This window comes from Myotis myotis, unplaced genomic scaffold (genome assembly GCF_014108235.1).
Source record: "Myotis myotis isolate mMyoMyo1 unplaced genomic scaffold, mMyoMyo1.p scaffold_m19_p_6, whole genome shotgun sequence".
Lineage (NCBI taxonomy): Eukaryota > Metazoa > Chordata > Mammalia > Chiroptera > Vespertilionidae > Myotis > Myotis myotis.
In genome coordinates this window covers 8,344,703-8,363,581 of record NW_023416368.1, presented here as the reverse complement: position 1 = coordinate 8,363,581, position 18,879 = coordinate 8,344,703, and the positions used below count along the sequence as shown (strand labels likewise).

Below are 18,879 nucleotides of genomic sequence, written 5' to 3'. Positions count from 1 at the left end.
ATGATGTGGAGAAAACCCGCTACTGTGGTCTGTTTATCTCACTTCAGTTGGTCGGAAAGGAGAAAAAAAAATGAAGAGAGAAAGAGAAGGGGGGGAGCCTCATTCAATCTAGGAGCATACGTATTTTGAGTGCATATCTCTGACTGGCACGCTAGTGTTCTTTGCAAATTTAAATTGTATATAGTGGACGTGGGTTTCCTACAGAATAAGGCTTCTCTTGAGACTTTGGGCATGATTTTAGTCAAACATGAGACCTCAGAGTAGCTGAATAGCAAAGCTCATATAATAGATGGCACGCTGAGCAAATGTAGGTGGGTCTGTCATTTAGTGTCCTCTCTGAGATCCGCTCCCCAAAACTCAACTGGTGGAAATTGTACAGCTGGAGGTGGCTGGCGGTGGCTGGAGGTTGGAAGTATTCTCTTTTCCTGGAGGACCTGGGAAATGTCCCTAGGGCTTTTCCTCCGGAGTTCCCTTTTGCTCCTGCAGAAACGTCTGTGTCATTTCTCTGAAAGTGGGGGTGGCTTCCCCTCCCGGCATTGTCAGGGAGTGTGTCCCAGGTGTTCCAGGCTGGACCACGGTCACTTCCTTGGTAAGGAAGGAATGGACATGTGAATCTGGGCTTTGCGAGGGCCATGCAAACACAGTGCATCGTGTGCACACTGGATCTGGTGCAGGTTGTGCAGCAATAAGAAAACAGGTTCCGCCGAAACCGGTTTGGCTCAGTGGATAGAGCATCGGCCTGCGGACTGAAAGGTCCCAGGTTCGATTCCGGTCAGGGGCATGTACCTGGGTTGCAGGCACATCCCCAGTAGGGGATGTGCAGGAGGCAGCTGATCGATGTTTCTCTCTCATCAATGTTTCTAACTCTCTATCTCTCTCCCTTCCTCTCTGTAAAAAATCAATAAAATATATTTTAAAAAAAAGAAAAGAAAACAGGTTCCCCAGGACCTTCTTTCTCCCCTCAAGACGCTGCAGCCTCCTTAAAGACTTGCCCACACGGAGCTTCTCCTCTGGCTTACCCTGCTCTCTCAGACCTGACCCAGGCTGCAGGGGAAAGGATGGGAGAGAAGCAGCACTGAGGAGTAAAACTTCTTAGAGAAGTAAATTTCAACTCAATTTCAGACCCTCCAGACCTTTCCTCTAAACGTACCTTTAAATTCCCACCACTGCCACATGCCCCCTTTTGGTTTCCTGGCATTCTCATGTAGGGTACTGGAGAGGAGAGAGAAACAATGCCGGGGGAGGCCTCTGGAATGCTTCAGATTCAGAAGATTTGGGCCAGAAAGGCTTCAAATCAATTACCTCCATCATTTCAAAGCTCTTGATCCCTCTGCCATGACCCAATCCACCCTACACTTTGTGTGGTTTAAAAAGAGATTAAAAGAGCTCTAGCTGATTTGGCTCCATGGATAGATCGTCTGCCCAAGGACTGAAGGGTCCTGGGTTGGATTCTGGTCAAGGACATGTACCTCATGTGCAAGGCAACCAATCGATGTGTCTCTCTTGCCTCTCTCTCTCTCTCTCCTTCTCACTCTCTCCATAAAAATCAATGGGAAAATATTGCCAGGTAAGGATTAACAAAAAGAGAGAGATCAGGAGGGAGAGAGAGAGAGAAATGGAGATAGAGATGTCAGCAGATGGAGAGATAGGATTAGAGAGACAGAGAGATGCAGGAAAGTTAACTTTCTAGGGGCAGTGAAATTAATGGTCATTTGGGATATATAAATGAAATAAGAAAATGAACCTAGATTACGACTGTAAATTTACTAGGAGTCACTGCGTTGTACACTTAAAACAGGTACATTTTACGGTATGGAAATTATGCCTCAATAAAGCTGCTAAAAGAAAGAAAATTTTTTAAAAAAGAAAACTTATCTGGGAATTCTTGCCAGCAAGTGGGTTTTGTGAGTGTGGCCACATCCTACCGATTCTGTGCGTCTCTCCGCATCTTATAAAGGGCGACAGGGCCACGAGGGAGACGTCCCTTCTCGCTATCGTCGTGCCCCCGCCCTTCTTCTTTCTTCATTCAGGCTCTGCTTGCGGAGGCTCAGGTCAGGACAGTGTATCTGCCCTTGGTCTGGGTGCTGGAGCGATTAGGGAATTAGGTAGGCTGCTGATTTCACACATCCCCCCCTAACCCCCCCCAAAAAAAATAAAAAGAAAAGAAAACCACAAAATAAGCATTACTTGCACCCCACTGCCTCCCCCAGGCACATGTCCATTCCTCCCTCCGTCTTGTCCCTCGTCACCTTCTCCTACCGCAGCCCTCAGGTCCTGCAGTGTTTTTAAGTCAGGCCATAAGTAGGTTGAGTGATAAGCAGCCAACATTTTAAAGTGCCCCTGGAAACTAAATATTACAAAACAGTGCAAATAGATCAGCAGACCCATCCAGTTCTTAGCCATCAGAAACCCATGATAATCACATATAAGTTTATCTTTAAAATTTTGAAAGACAGGGGGCACTTTGGCTCCTTCCTGGGTTGATAGGGAATTTTCTCTCTTCTACAGAAGACACGTCTAAAAACAGAAAAAAAAAATACATGTTTTTTTGAGGTAGCATCTGTCCTGAGCCAGTGGCTGGAAATAACAGCCTCGCTAGTCCTATCATAAGCTCAGAGCTAGTTTAGTTTTCTGGACTGCTCCCCACTTTGGGAAGGTTGCCTCAGTCCCCTACACACAGGTCAGTGTCATTGGGGCTCCCCTGCATCTGGGACCCCACTTCGTCTTGCAGCTGCATGCATTGCCTGCTTCCCTGACTCCCAGACAGACACAGCCCCACTCTGAGACTGGCCCAGCGGCTGCCTGTGACCTTGCTCCCCCTTTGCATGGCTCCCCTGCTGCCCTAGCGCGGCCTCACGTCCCTCTTTCTCATCCTCTCCGTTTCTCCAACCAGATGGCTGCCCCGATCTGTGCAACGGCAATGGGAGATGCACACTGGGTCAGAACAGCTGGCAGTGTGTCTGCCAGACCGGCTGGAGAGGGCCCGGATGCAACGTTGCCATGGAAACCTCCTGTGCTGATAACAAGGATAATGAGGGAGGTGAGCAAGCGTCTTCTAATTCCCAGCCCCTCAAGAACAGAGCATGGCATCTATATGGTCGTCACGAGTCATTTTTCCTGAAAGATCTCCCCTATACTATTGTCAGATGTTGTCGTGACATTTCCTTTGAAGCAAACGCAGTGTCCTCGGGGCAGTGGGGGCTCCTAGAGACTTGGGCTGCAGGCGCCGGGGTTTGATGCAGCTTTGGATTCTCAAGTACATGTGGCACAGAAAGGTGGCTGGGCCCAGGCTCTGCCTTTGAGTAACCCGTCCTGCCAGACCCTTCAGGCCTGGGAGTCACAAATACATCTCTGCCGCTGAAAATTAAATGCGCCTCCCGCTGTGCTGAGCTGTCTAAGCGATGCATCCCTTCATGCAGCCTAAGGGATGTTATTTCACAGATGAGGAAACCGAGGTCTAGAGAGCAGTTATGTATCTGTCTAAAGATAATTCAGACACAGCCCGGCCGGCGTGGCTCAGTGGTTGAGTGTTGACCTATGAACCAGGAGGTCACGGTTCGATTCCCAGTCAAGGCACATGTTTGGGTTGCAGGCTCAATCCCCAGTATGGGGCGTGCAGGAGGCAGCCAATCAATGAGTCTCATCATTGGTGTTTCTATTTCTCTCTTCCTCTTCATTCCTCTCTCTGAAATCAATAAGATAGATAGATAGAGAGAGAGAGAGATAACTCAGTCACTAATAGTAAAATTGGGGCCAAACCTCGCTCAGATTTCAGAGTCCACCTTCTAACCAGTGATTGATAAACGACAGCCTGCTTTTGTACGAGTCTAAAAGCTGAAAATGGTTTTTACATTTTTAATAGTTGAGGGGGGGGGAATCTAAAGAATAAAATTTCATGACAAGTGAAGACGATGCGGAAATTACATCTCAGTGTCCATATGTAAAGTTTTATTGGAACATAGCCATGCCTATCCAGTTATGTCTCAGCCATAGCTACTTTCACCCCAGAGGTCAGCACTGACCACATGGCTGACAAAACCTGAGCTATTTTTCTCTCGGGTGTTATTTTACTGGAAAAGTTCGCCGACCCCTGTTTTAACCTCTGAGCTGAATTTTCCTGTAATTCCCTGATGGAGTGAGTGCTAAGATTCTGGGAGCAAATGGGGTTGTGGTAGAATATGGGCCACCTGAATTCCTGAGAATAGCATGCCATGTTCCGTGAACATAAGTACAGGTGTGGGATCCACCAAAATTGTTTCAGGTGTCAGAGGACCCATGTGTCAATTATTGGATTTAACAAAGGTGTGTATGTCCTGCTCTGTGCAGATCACTGCGCTCTGGGGTGTCAGCCCCTGCCCAGGGGGTCAGCTCCAGGGGTGTCCAGAGTGAGGCACTGTCCCTCAGGGGAATGGCTGAGAGTGTGAGTCACTCCATCTTTATAGTCCTCACCCTCTTACTAGACACTGTGCGTCTCCACAATCTGTTATTGCAGTTGCACACGTATGTAACTTGTACATAAACAAACGTACCTACACAGTAGGAGTGCACCGATCAGAAAAGGGCTTATCGGCCTGGCGCAGCTCACAGAGCCCCATTCATTCATTTCCCTTCCTGAAACAGAGCCAAAACAGAAGGCACTTACATTCATTTCTGAGTGAGGTGAGACATAACTACACAATGCATGTGTGTTTTTTCAAGGGTGAGAGTCCACATCGCACTGCTTCTCTTGTAGGGTTCCCTGATTTTGCTCCCGGTCCCTGGCGATTTCACGGAGCCTAGCGGTTGCTAACAGACCAGCTCCTTCCTCTTCCAGAAAGAAGCTGCTCTGAGCTAGAAGCTAGCATCCGCACATGACGGCGGGGATTCAGCCTCCCGAGGAAGCCTTGCTCAGCCCCATCCCTCCCGGCCAGCCCTACCCCTGATCCAGGCTCCCACCAGGAGAAAACCAAAATCCCCAAGCGTAGAGCTGTTGGAGGCATGGTAGGCGCTTCCAGACTCCCCAGTGGGCACAGGTCAGGGTCCCTCCCAGGCGGTGGGCAGAGGCAGAGCGGCAGGCCACCAAAGCCAATGAGGCGGTGATTATGCTAAAGACAATGACGGCCTTGTTGTGGGAGCCTCCCAAGGAAGTCATTAACCACAAAAAAAAAACAAAACAGGCTCTGCACAGTGTTTATAAAAAGAAACTCCCAGCTAATTCAGAGTTGCTTGTGTCAGGTGAGATGCAGGCACCGATTCTCTCTCACCTGGCAGAAGCAATTCACAATTAACTGAGTTCTTTTTTGGGAGGAGAGTCCTCTGTGCAGAGTATCCTTTTTATGGCTAATTACTTCCCGGGGAGGTGTGCTAAGCACTTCGCTGTTTATTGGTAAATATTAAAGTTACTCCTCATCTACTCCAGATCCAATCCTGCAGCACGCTAATTAAGTCCCTTGTTTGTGTTTGTTTTCGGGTGGGGGTAGGAGTTCTGCCCCAGGCTCTGTCCTGCTTGGGGACTTCTCAGAAGGGGCTCTCCGCGGGTTTTTAAACGTGCTGGTGGGTCAGAGCAGGCACCCTGCGAATGCCGCACCCCCTTCCTCCCAGCAGCTGCAAGGAACACATTTCCTACACACCTCATGAAGGGGGAAATAGCAGAGCGCTCTTCCAAAGTGAGTTGGGAAAGACCAATCATTTTCCCATCTAAGAGCGCTTTTCGTTTTAAAAAATATATATATATCTCAGTTTAATGTGCTAGATAGCGATACAAATACGAATATGGAGATTGAAGCCCTGAACAGCCTTTTTCACCTGCGTTCCTCCGTGAGAGAGTGAAGAAACTCGAACTTACAGCAAAACCACCCACAGGGCTGTGTGGACACAGATTGGCGAGCCCCCACCCCCAGGGTTTCTCACTCTCTTGGCCTGGGGTGGGAGGCCAGAATTTGAATTCCTAGTAAATTTCCTGGGGATGCCCACGCAGGTTCTTTGTGAGAACCACTGTCCTAAGACGTCCATTATACGCCATGAACGAACTTCTCCCCATGCATCTAGAATGGTACTAGCGAAGTGCCTTCCTTGGACGACGTGAGAAAACATTCAAATCTTTTCAGTAGCCTGAGGTGCTCAGAGGAGAAACCCTGTTGCCTTGGAATAGCCCACAAAAGCAATGCATGCCGCTTCCCTACCTCCTGACTCCCGTCACTTTTAACATCTCGCAACGCCCCAGCCATGCGACGGCTGACTTAACCTCAGGGAGCCCTGGCTGCTCCCCGGAAGGGCCAAGCTTTACCTGCCGTGGCCCCGAAGAAAGAAGTAGAAACGGTTCAGACACGCCGGCGAGCAGACCGCCTTTTTAACAGTGAGACGTCTCCACGTGCACTGCTCACCCCAATTGGAAAAAGAAGAGACTCCGAGAAATATTTTTGCTTACAAAAGACAAACACCAGCTCGTTAAAGTCTGAGCAAGCACACAACATGTGCAGCAAGTGACAGGCGAATAATATTTAATTATCACCGCCACGACGGAGGTGTGAGCTTCGGTTCCTCACCGCCAGGGGTAGGAGAGAGGGTGTGGATGTCCTCTAAAAGTGGGAGCCGGGAGGTGCGGAGGTGTTGTTAGACTATCTTGCCTGGAGTGACAGTCCTTACTCCTTCGCTACACCCTTTATCACCCCGAACTCAGTGTCAGGAGCCCCAGCCCTCTGTCTATGCAAAGCCCAACTCCTATCACTTTAAGCCAGCGTGGGGCAGAGGCTTGGGGGTGGAGCGGGGAGGAGAAAGCCCTTCCTAAGCTGAGCCTGTCCACAGGTCACCTTTGCATCAGATACCTCCTTCCTACACTCGGGGCTGTCGTTGTTCCCCTCTGTTCTGCTTCAAGACAGCCCTGAAGTTAGACCTCTTCTTCCTTCTCCTGTCACTTCCTTGGTTTCAGATTCAGTGACACTAACATCATAGGGTTAAGAGCCTGGGGTCAGGAGGCAGTCTTTATGTCCTACTTTTGTAAGTCATGATACTCCTCAAAGCCTCAGTTTTCCTGTCTATAAAATGGGCTTCACGGTGCCTCCTCCATTCGTGGGCAGGTGTGACGTCTCCGCGAGAAAATGCATGCAATACATTTTACAAGTGCCTGGCTCAGAGGGTACCCTCACATGTTGGCTGTGCTAGCTTTCACCTCATTCGTATTAATGTTATTTTGTAGAACAAATGCTAAATCCACATAGATGGAGCTCAACCAACAGTGTTCCCACAGCACATAACCCCTGAGGTTCTAACTAGGGCTCGTCACACTTTGGTGTTGCATAACCACGCTGGAGAGCTGATTTAAAATTTAGATTTCCAGGCCTTTGCCTTTCAGGTTCCTATTAATTAAGTCACATATGGGATCCAGGAATCCGCATTTTGACCAGGCACCCAGAGAATTCCTAGGTACGTGGTCTGCAGCTTGTGTTTTGAAAAAAACTTGTTTAAACAATGGTTTCCCCATAGTTTGCTGACCCAGCCCAATATCACAGTACCTACACCCCAAACACCTACCCCTAGAATTCCCAGGACACAGGAGTGATGTGAGAAAAGGGGAATTTTATTTCAAGAAGAAATGAGCAATTGAAAAAACTGTGAACATATTTTCATGTTTACTTCCTGAGTGAATAACTTTAGTATACTTTAAAAGTGCTCTGGATTCCTAGTTGGAGAGGTGACTGATGTTTGTTTCTGAATTTAAAAAGTGTCATTAAGTGTGAATCCATCCATTCATCCATCCATCATTAGCCATTCATGGTTTAGCAAACATTTGTTGAATGTTTACTAAATGTTAGACTTTGGAAATACTAAGACAAATACGACACGTGTCCACAAAGAGCTCACATCCCTCTAAAAAGATAAGATGTATAAACATGTTATTATTATTATTTGAATCCTGTGTGTGAGGCGTGATGGGCGTGAAGCATCTTAGTGCAGTAGGAGTGTAGGGAATCGAGTGTCGTGGAGTGGGGTGTCAGCCGCAGGACAGGAGACAAGGCCCATCACAGTGGTGAGCCCAGCGTCTTCAGCCTGCCTCCCTAGAGGGCCCTCTAAACCTCAGACCTGTGTGAACAGTAATCCATGGTGAGGACCCTCTGCCCACCAACAGCTTTCACATTTCTCTCCCTGAACTAAGGACTCAGAACAGCGTTTCCCAGCCCACCTCCATCTGCGAGGCCTGATTCCTTGTTCTCCCAAGGAAGCTGCCTTGGGTGAAGAGATGAGGATGCTGGCCTGCGCTCCGCGCACTCCAGCCAGGTCTAAATGAGGAGGAATAACACTGGCGTCTGTCCAAAGCACTTGGAACAGACAAAACCCTCCCCTTGCCCACTGCCTCCTCCCTCCCCTCCCCATCCCATAACCATCCAAATTGGTTTGACATGATTCAGGGATGCTATTCCAGCATTTATCTCAATTGTTAATTAATAACTCACCTTGTCGGTGCATTGAGCAGAGCCAAGCTCGGGACTTCAGGGACTCCGGAAGAGTTATGGTTCTCAAGTCCAAATAGTCTCGTTTCTTCGTCCAGTGAGAGATAAAGCTTGGTGGACCCATTGTAAATGCCTTGATTAATGTGTGCAAATCATGTTGATGGATTGGTTGGGAGGGGGACAGCTTAAAAGTGCAGCAGTGCTCTATTAATTGGGTTGGATTGAGGATTCCCCTTGCAGTCCAAAGACCTGTGGCAAATGTAGCTGGAGCCATAAACAGAGTCCCCGATTTTAGCTCCCCGAGAGGAAAGCAATATATCTAATGCTTCAGAAGAGAACTTGGCCCTGAGGCCACTGCCAGCTGGCCAGGCGCTGGTCTCTCTTCTTTGGGAGGCAGCAGAACGAGCCCCACCTGAAATCCTAGTGGGCCACATGGTAACAGGGCGCTGAAAGTGTTCAGGATCTTTCCATTGAAAGTAGATCTTCGACTTTCTGGGCATATTTGAGTAGAGAGCCTTCTGTTTAGGAAACTAAAGACTGGAGTTCAGTTTTCTTTTATTCTATTGAGGTTAGCCAAAAATGATAGAATCCATGTTTTTGAATATAAAAACTATCACCAGTAAGATTTCTGAGGGCTGGCATGGACCGAGCACTGGGCTGGGCTTAGTACCGACCTGGGTACTGGGAACAGGCAGCCATGGGTCTCTCTACAGCAACTCCACCCTCACCTCTCTTCCTCCCCATGGCAGCCAGAGGGAGGGATTTAAGTTGTAAATCAGATCATGCCCTCAAATCATTTCTCATGTAGTTAGAGTCAAGATCAAATGTTTCCCCTTGGCCTAGAGGGCCTGTGATGAGCATCCTCTGCCTTCTCTCTCACGACCCCCACCCCCACCCCAGCTCTGCTCACTCGCTCTGGCCCGCATCTCCCTCCTGCAGGTGCTAAGCTTATGCTACCATCAGAAATGCTCTGACCTTGGCATTCTGTGTGACTGGCTCCCTCTGGTCACTCCCAGTTCTCAGCTCAAACATAGGCTCCCCGAAGAGGCTGTCTTCACCTCTGAAGTCTCCCTCTGCCTCTCCCCGGTCTCAGCAACGTCACACTCCTAACTCAGTCCCTCTGTCTGTCTCGTATGTTGTCTGTGTCTTCACACTAGACGTCAGTCTGGGAGTCTATTTCATCTTAGGTTTTCCATCTCACAGATAAGGAATCAGAGGGTTAAGAAGGTAACATGCAAAGTGGGCCTTTTAGCTAACCACTAGGATGGACTGCGTGTCCACATGAAAGCCAACTTCTCATTTCTCCTAAAGCAAAGAAAATTCGGGGCCTGTTTCCGAAGAAGGGTCAAACCAGTTCCACATCGGTGGTGTTGCCCAGAGGCCTCAGAGAGAGTCCCCTAGATGATAAGACTTTCCCATTGAAAATCGCTTCCCAGTAAATGTAGTTGGCCATGAAATTTGTTCATAAAAAACTAAAAAGTGTTTAAAGTTTATGAGTTTACCTAATGTGGCACCTTCAGTTTTTTTCTAATCAAGTCTTTAGTAGTTTAAATGGTTATTCAGTGTCTCTTAAGGGATTATATTATCCCCTAATTAGATAACAAATCAAATATTCATCATACAATTATGATTCAAATGCACAATCTATTAAAAAATGTTAATAATTTAAATCACTATGGACTTATTTTAGGGAATTAAAGAATCAACACACAGGCTTAGCTGGTGGCCAAGAGGTAACATTTATATCATTAAGGCGCTTTGCCTTGGCTGGAGAAACTGCCTAGGTTGTAGCAAGTACTCTCTTAGTTTCTGTGACCAGCCCTGAAATTCTGGGCAGGTTTGCTCTCTAGGACAGCAGTCTCCAACTGGTGGTCCATAAGGTCCAAAAGGTTGGCGACCACTGCTCTAGGGGACATTGGCAATGACTGGAAATATTTTATGAGTCACTAAAGGGAGGTCAGGAGAAGGTACTACTGGAAGCTAGCAGGTGGAGGCCCAAGAGGCTGCTAAATATTTGATATGCAGGGGGCAGCCCCCATAACAAAGAATGACCCGGCCCAAAGGTCAACCAGGCCAAGGTCGAGAAAACTGGAGTAGACATTAACATCACCCAAGAACAAACGTGAGGGTCCGAATGGTCCCAGAACAGGGAGTGTCCTCTGACTTCATGTCAAAGGACATGAGGTCATGATGCATGGGGCACCTTCAAGGGGCCAGGCCTGGGCTGCGACTCCACCCACATTGCTCAAATAAATCAGGACAAGAGCTCACAAGAACCCTAAGAGCCTTCTTAGATCCTTTACATAGAAGCAGAAACCACGGTGCAGAGGTTTATCCAGGTCCCTCCACTAAAACACGGCCACACCCGGACTCAGAACCCAGGTCCAGTGCCTGCTGGTAGGCCCTTCCCAGCCCCTGAGTGTCGAGCCCGGAATCAGGCAAGGCAGACCAGAGTGCTCAGCACCCTTGGGTCCCTCAGAAACGCGAAGTCTGCGGCATTCTGAAAAGCAGCATTGGCCTGAGCTTTTCCCCCGGTTTTGGGGAATGTGTTTTTGCCGCAAAGTGCTTACACACCGGAATGCCCGGGGCTGGCAGGAGCAGTCGCACTTGAAATCACCAGGCATTCTCCACGGCACAGCAAGAGCGGCTGCCCGTGGCCCGTGCTTGTGTCTTTGACTTCCCATCTTCTCAGCCAAGAGTTCTGGGGGATTGGAGCGGGGCCAGCACTGTGTGGTCAAATGTGAATCCAAGAAAACCACAAGGTATCTTCCAAAGCTCTGTGCCCGTGCTTGCCTCTCTCCCCACTCACAACCAAGGCTGAACCTTTCCAAGGGAATCCCCTCCCTTTTCCAACCCTGGAGCTATGCTGGTATCAGTCTGCCCAGCCCATTTTCTGGAGCCCAGTGACCAGCACACTCAGGCACACTACCTCTTCCACTGATGGGGTCACGAGGTCCAGGATGTCAGATGCAGAAAGGCCAAAAGATAGAGTCCCCAACAGCTACCATGCCCGAAAGGGAAAGAGACTTCTTCCAATAACAGAACAGGACAGGTCTGGGCTGGAGGCCTGGCTTCCTGGTTCTAAATTCAGTCCACTTTTCTCCATGCCACGCTGCCCACAAAGGGACCAGTCACCTCCCTGGCATCACTGCTTTGATCTAAGGTCTGTCTCCAAACCAGCACCTAGATAAGGATGAGTTGGGATGCCTGTTCCCCTGAGAGTGACGCCTTCTTTAAGGTGGCACCCTAGGTGAGCCTTACTCTCCTCACCCCAAGCCAGCCACACTCCGAAATCATTTATTCATTCGGCAAGTACATGCCAGGCCTCTACTCTACAGGGCCCGCAAAGAACCCGCAGACTGTTGGTGGTAAAACCAGCCATGTTTGTAGAACCCATGGAAGAAGTAAGGCCAAGGGGCTAGGGCAGGCCAGGCCAGGGGCATCCAGGCTCCCTGCAGGTCAGGCTGCAGTTTTGAAAGCTACAGAGGAGTTAGATGAGGACAGAGGGCAGGGTTCTGTGGACAAAGAAAAGGGCAAAGGCACAGAGGCCAGACAGCAGTGGGTGTTTGGGGACCTCTGAGAAGTGGGGACCGCTAGGGCGTGTGGAATGTGCAGGGGGGTGCGGCAGGGGAGGCGGGTCTGGGCAGACAGGACTGGTGCGCCATGCTGGGCAGGGTGCAGTGTACTCCAAGGATGTGCTTTGCCTTCCTCCGTTAGCTTCCTGGGCTCTAACATGGCAACCACCCCTCCTCCCTCAGCCAGACGGCTGGCATCTCTGCTTGAGTTGTTCCTAAACACACATGCGCGCAGCAGGGAGAAAGAGTGGCCTTTCTTTGTGTCTCCTCCATGGCACGAGCGCATTCTCTCCCCGTGGGCAGAGGAGACCGCTCAGCAGTGCGGGAAAGAGGCTTTGGAGTCGGGTTCATGTCCCAGCTCCTCTACCAATTAGCAGGCCTCGCTCTCTCCGAGCCTCAGTTTCACCCTCTGTAAATGGGGCTAATAGTAGGATGCTGTGAGGTGGAGGTGATGCAAAACACGGTGGTTCCCCTAAGTGAGAATCACAGAGTGCTGGGCCTGCTCCCGGCATTTCTAACAAGTGCCCCGAGGATGCCCACACTGGAGAACCACTGACTCGCGCGGTGCAAGTGCCGGCAGTGATTGCTCCAAGCGTGGCAGCTCTAGGCCGCCTGCTGGGGACAGACAGGCCAGAAGCTCCATGCCCTGAGGCGGCGGCAGCTAGATTGGCGTGCGGACCCTGGGGACATCACCGGGCTCACTGAAGTCTCAGCTACAGAGATGTGGCTGTGGAGGGGGCTCAGGGCTCCAACCTCCAGGGTCCACCCTCCTCTTTCAAGAGCTTCAGGAACAAAGAAGTTGTAGGCTGGGAGAAGGGGGTGGCAGCTGGGGCTGGGCTCTTGTCCTCAGTGGCATCACTGCTTCTCCTGTTTCCACTCAGGACAATGGTCGCCTTGGCCAGCAGCCGCTGCTATGCCCTTACCGCTGGGCTCCTCGGGCACTGGGGTTGGGCCTACTTGTGTAAATTCTGGCTCCGGTTCTTACAAAGAACCTAACATGCCCAGGCCTCTGTCCCTCATCTGTAAACAGAACAGCAGCACCAGCCTCATAGGCCTGTTGTGAGGTTGGATTAGAACATTCATAGCAGGTGCCCTAATGCCACTTGATTTCAGTGGCAGCTCTAAGCATGAGTATCTCCCTCTATAATGCGATTCAGAAACTCTACAAACACGCATTGCCCCCAATCAGCAGCTCATCATCTCAGATTAACATCATCTCATCAGGACATTCCAAAATGAGAAATCCATCTTTTGGTCTCTGTTCTAACCTATCGCCCTCCATCCCACACCCACCAGCCCTGGCATGGGTGGCTCACTGACCGGTCCTGTCTGGTCGGCATGGGCTACAGAAATCTCTGCATTAATTGCTGACCTTTAGCAGCAGAGGATTCCATTTAAACCACAAAGAAACGGAGGAGCCAGCCAGTGGCTTGTCCACGGTCAGCAGCAATGCCCTAGTTTGGAAGCTCAGTCCTCCTCATTGTAAATGTCCTGCCCATTCTCCTCCCAGATCCATTTTCTGAACGTAGTTGCATATCAGGTTTGCCAGGGAGTCCAAAGGGAAGTTCAGAGAGTCAGGACGGGAAAGGGGACTCACTCATAGAGCACCCAACACAGGGAAGCAGATCCAAGGAGAATATTCCAGCCCCCCAGGACCCAGCCCCCTGAGTCCTGGCTCTCCGATACACCACTCCAATGCCACCCCTTTCCGACTACCACCTGAGTGACCATCCCTGGGGTCTTCCACATGCTGCCCTTGACTGTGCATTTTTCTGGGAAGATCTGTGGATGCTCCCTGTCTGGCCCCTCCTCCCTCTGTTCCTAACCCTTAAGGCCACGGTTCCTTAATGTCTTTCCATCTCCACCCAGAGTGTGCCACCAATCTCGCTGGGCCCTCCAGCTCCTATTTCACACAGAGCCGTCAGAAGAATCCTCCTAAAAGTCAGACCATGTCCCACCCCTGTTCACACCTTCCCAGGGCACCTCAACTCCCACAGGATGGCACCCAGGCTGCAACAGTGGCCACCTTTGCTGTGCATGAGAGGGTTCCTGCTTCCACTCTGATCTCCTTTCTTCCCTCTATCCCTCTCCCTCCCATTGCCCAACATGCACCATGTTATTGTTCCTGTAACTCACACAATACACCCCACCCCCCTGGGTGTTTGTACCTCTGTTACCTCTGCCCAGAATGCTCTTCCCCTAGATATTCCTATGGCTTGTTTTCTTGTTTCGTTTAGGTTTCTACCCAAACATCACCTCTTCAGAAAGGCCATCCCTCCCTGCCACACCACCATCTAGAACAGCAAATTCCCTCTCTCCTCCATCCCTCTCCAAACCTTTGTCCTGGTTTACTTTCTTTCAAAACACTATCACTCTGTCAAAGCCTTTTATACATTTCCTAGAGGCCTGATGCACGAAATTAGTGCAAGAGTAAGCCTTCCTTCCCCTGGCTGCCAGCAACAGCTTCCCTCTGGCTTCATCTGGAAGGTCGTCCAGAAGGACATCTGGTCTAATTAGAGTATTATGCTTTTATTATTATAGATTATTTAATTGTCTATTTTCTCTCTAAAGCTGCAGGCTCCCTCTCTGTCTTGGTCAACTCATTATTAGATGAATTGAATGGATGAAAGCTTTAATGAGAAGTATCTGGAATAGGGAACAGTTGTCTTTTATTCAATAGATTATTTTAGGATGAATAAATTTCATTTTAAAATTTAAAAATAAAAACACACACCCATACAGACAATGATATCCAAGTCACTATATACCATTGACATTATTTGATTAATGCAAAGAAAATCCAAATCTTAGCTACATTATTTCTTTTCAGTAAGACATGACCACATCCTCATTGTCAGCTTTGCTCACCATGTCTGTCCACTTCCTATGGGCCGATGGCGTAGGCCACAAGCACCAGGATCATCCTCAAAGACAAGAGGAAAGGCAGGGCCGACTGAGAATCACTGCTCCTCATGACCCCAGACCTCCCAAACTGTGGCTTGCTGGGCATGGCATAGAGCAGTGTGGGAGATCAGCAAGCCCAAGGCTGGTCCCCAGCACTCACTAGCAGCTGCCCAACCTTGTTGAGTCACTTGGCCTCTCTAGGACTTGGTTTCTCCATCTCTAAAGCCAGTCAACAGATGGTTACATAGGCTAGATCAGCCGTGGGCAAATTACAGCCCGCGGGCCGGATCCGGCCCGTTTGAAATGAATAAAACTAAAAAAAAAAAAAAAAAAAGACTGTACCCTTTTATGTAATGATGTTTACTTTGAATTTATATTAGTTCACACAAACATTCCATCCATGCTTTTGTTCCGGCCCTCCGGTCCAGTTTAAGAACCCATTGTGACCCTCGAGTCAAAAAGTTTGCCCACCCCTGGGCTAGATGCTTCTGCATAGGTTTATTCAATCTTTAGTAACAACCCTGTGAAGCTGATATGATTATTTCCATTTTACTGATGAGGGAACTGAGGCTCAGAGAGGCACAGTAACTAGCCCAAGGCCACACAGCTACTGTGTTGCAGACCTCCAGATCCTGGGATCATCACTGGCAGTACAATCCTGGCTCCTGCCACCCACATGAGAAGATTAAATGAGCAAATCTGCAGGGAGTGCTCAGCACCATGACTGCAGCGTGGCAATGGCCACGTTTAGGAATTAGCACTTCTCATTTCCCTAATCCAGCCAGAGGCTGGTACGATCACTGAGTCTGATCTCTTCTCCCAGATGGCAGACTGGTATTTTTTTTATGAAGCAGAAGGAGAGACAGCCTGCCTGTCCCCTGCTAATTCTCTCAGCTCTGGGGCCAGCCCCCTCTTCCCCAGGAGACAGGGTCTCTCCTCAGGCAGGACATACCTGTTCTGGCTTGTTGCTCCGAGGTGGTGACAGTCCCTTTCCGTTTTGAGGGGCCCAGCAGGTCACTGTCTGGCACCCCACCAGGCTGCCACCGCCTGCCGGGCCAGACTTCACTGGCCACGGCCTGCTTCTGTCTGACCTGTCAACCGGCTCTTCGAGATGGAGGTTGATGGGGGTTGGGGGGGAGGGGGGGGGACCAGGGCTGAGAGAGGCCAGACACTGCAAGCGGAGGGCGAGTGTTTGGGGAAATCGGTGGCTGAGATCAGAGGCCCCTGCTCTCTGTTGTCACTGGGTTTTGTAACAGAAAAGGGGGAGACAGCAGTAGCCACAACAGAAATCCCCCAGGTACAAAGCTCATGGCCCTGGGCTAACGAGGGTGAGGCTGAGTCAGAGAGGCCTGTCAGGGAATGCCCACAGTGGCAACCAGATCAAGTGAGATCATTTATTCCTGGAGGCTCTGTCTGTGCTGAGGAAAGATGGGCGAGAGGGGCGGGGGGGGGGGGGGGGCGGTGTAAGGGGGATGAAGAAGATGAGACACACAGAGAAAGAGAACAACAACCTGAAAACAAGGCTGTTTTCTGAGTCTCAGCACTTCTCCCTCAGTGTCCTCCAACACTGACAAGGTACCTTTCTATGACTGTGATTGGAACTGAGGGTTCAGAGTATAGGCTTCAGAGGTAGACAGCCTAGGGAGGAACCGCTCCTCCATCATTTACTGGCTGTGTGATTGCAGGGAGGCCCTTAACCTCTCTGAGCCTCCATTTCTTCATCTGCAAAATGGAAACCAGGGGACCCACCTCAAAGGGTTCTTGTGCGCACTGCTGGGTGATGGCTGGGTAAGGACACAGGTGTAGGCTGCTGGCGGGGGACGGGGGCAGCCCTGGAGGGACCCACCGGAGTCAGAAGTGTAAGCCGGGTGAAGTTAGGAGCTGGGGCAGAGGGCCGGCTAAAACATCCTGCATCCCAATTTCCCAAAGAAGAAATTGCCCTTGGACATGTGTTTAAGTCATTCCTCTCCTGGTTGGCATAGCCCTGCCTTAGATAGAAGAGCTTGGCTCAGGCACGCAGCATGTCGTGGTGTCGGGCCCGATGGCTGCTGTGTGTTGGCCATGCGGGGTGTTTAACAGCCACAGACCTTCCACGCAGCTTCATGTGGGATTTGGCTTCAAGGAGCAAGACCCAGCCCACCATGGAGAAGTCGTGTGGTCTTAGGCGAGTTGTTTCATCTCTCGCTACACATCCTGTTTCTCATCTGTAACCGAAGGTGCTAATGATGCCGGGATTCTGCCGGGGATTTAATGAGGAGACGCATGTGAAGCGCTCAGCATGGTGCCTGGCACCTAGGAAGCTTTCACAAGTGCCAACCGTTAGCTCTCATTAGACGTGGCTGCCACTGATGCTTCATCGTCCCACTGACCCCCAGGATGCTGTCCCCTCAAACAGGGTCCCTCTGCTGAAGGGCACTGGCTTCGGGAAGCACTGGGAGCCCACGGACAAGGTCTCGGAGCTGAGGTGCTAGTGGTGTGGTTTATGCTGGGCCCGGTCACCCACAAGCCAGCATTTTATGGAAAGGTCACTCAAGCCCGGGGCTGCTACTTGTGATTATAGAGAAGATAAAGGTTTAGCTGGTCCTTTCAGAGATAGAGTCCCCAAATCTAGAGCCCTATGTTCTCATGAAGTACTTCCCAACCCGTATGGCACTGGACTATGGATGCTCTGAGCCAAAAGGGGTCCGTGATCAGGAAGTGCTGCATCCCGACATTAGATTCATAATGCATACGCACATATCAAGGCTCTGAGAAGGCCAGCTGTAAGGAAACCAGCTTAGCTTGGTCTCACCAACGTCTTACAAATTGTATTTGACCACAGGTCCTCCTAGCTTTCAGAGAAACCCTGTTAGAGACATCGTTTGGGGAGCCGCTGTCGCCCTCAGGGCAGTGATACCACTCTGGATATTTGAAGGGTGTTTTAAAGAATTCAGAGCAGAAGGTCTTGAGCTTTAGTGAGCAAAAGAATCGTCATGGCATCTTCTTGAAAATGCAGATTCCCAGTTTCCACTCTGAGGAATTCAGTAGGCAGGGTGACAGCAGGAATCAGCATTTTAACACCCCTATGTCAGGAAGCACACCTTGACCAGCAGCAGGTTAATGCCTGGCTTCTAGAAATACGGTGCTCAGAACAGCAGTGTCGGCATCACCTGGGAGCTTGTGAGAAACACAGGCTCTGACCACAGAATTACAATCTATAAATTTTAATAAGTTCCCCAGTGTTCAGTTGCTGGTTAGAATTTGAAAAGCGTTGGTTTAAAAGGTTTTTGTTGACGGTGTTTGTTTTTGTTTTGTTTTGTTGTTCACTTACTTGGCATTTTGGCGGGGGGGGAAAAACATTCAAAAACAAAACTGGACACACTCTGTGAGCTCATTGTCACCAAATTTCTACCATTCCATCCCCCTAACCCCATGCATGTATGTGGGGTCGACCAGATGCCCCAGTAGCTTCACGATAAAGCCAGAGTCATATTAGAGGTCTCACCTGGATCATACCCCTGCCATGGGTGACAGTGCCTGGGTGTGCCTAAGCAGCCTTTCCTTTCTTTCCCACATCCATCCTGAAAAGTAGGAAGTCCAGCAAAGCACCTCTCAGCGGGGCCTCCACTTTGCCAGATCTCTTGGGGGGACATGATTGATCTTCCACTCCTAAGTCATCAGAAAAGCCAGAAGATGCTTTGGGGCAAGGAACTCTGGCCTTGGATTCAGAGACTGACAAAAAGAGTTGGCAAAAAGCAAGAGGAACACTTCCAACAGGCCATCCAGAGGGAGCACAAATACAATTTTACTTCTTGCAATATTTAAGAATGGCAGTTACTCCGTGGGCAGAGGTGGGGGGACGCCTGCGGAACAACGGTCCATCAGGCAGCCTGAGTATTAATGGCAGGTGAAACCTTCCAAATGAGCACTCTGTCAGCCAATCTATTGCTTTAAAAGGTTGGCAATGCGGAAGACCTAACAGAGGCAATGAAGAA

The 18,879-nt window shown here is 49.8% G+C and overlaps 1 protein-coding gene across 7 annotated transcripts in view; it reads left to right on the top strand.

The window, feature by feature from the left end:
• TENM2 (teneurin transmembrane protein 2) overlaps nt 1–18,879 on the top strand; it is an 897,969-nt gene that overhangs the window by 796,716 nt on the left and 82,374 nt on the right. For all 7 annotated transcript variants that reach the window (XM_036312664.1, XM_036312661.1, XM_036312660.1 and 4 more), the window contains one exon: nt 2,894–3,040. In XM_036312664.1, coding sequence (XP_036168557.1) covers nt 2,894–3,040 — 147 coding nt within the window. The remainder of the gene's footprint in view (nt 1–2,893; nt 3,041–18,879) is intronic.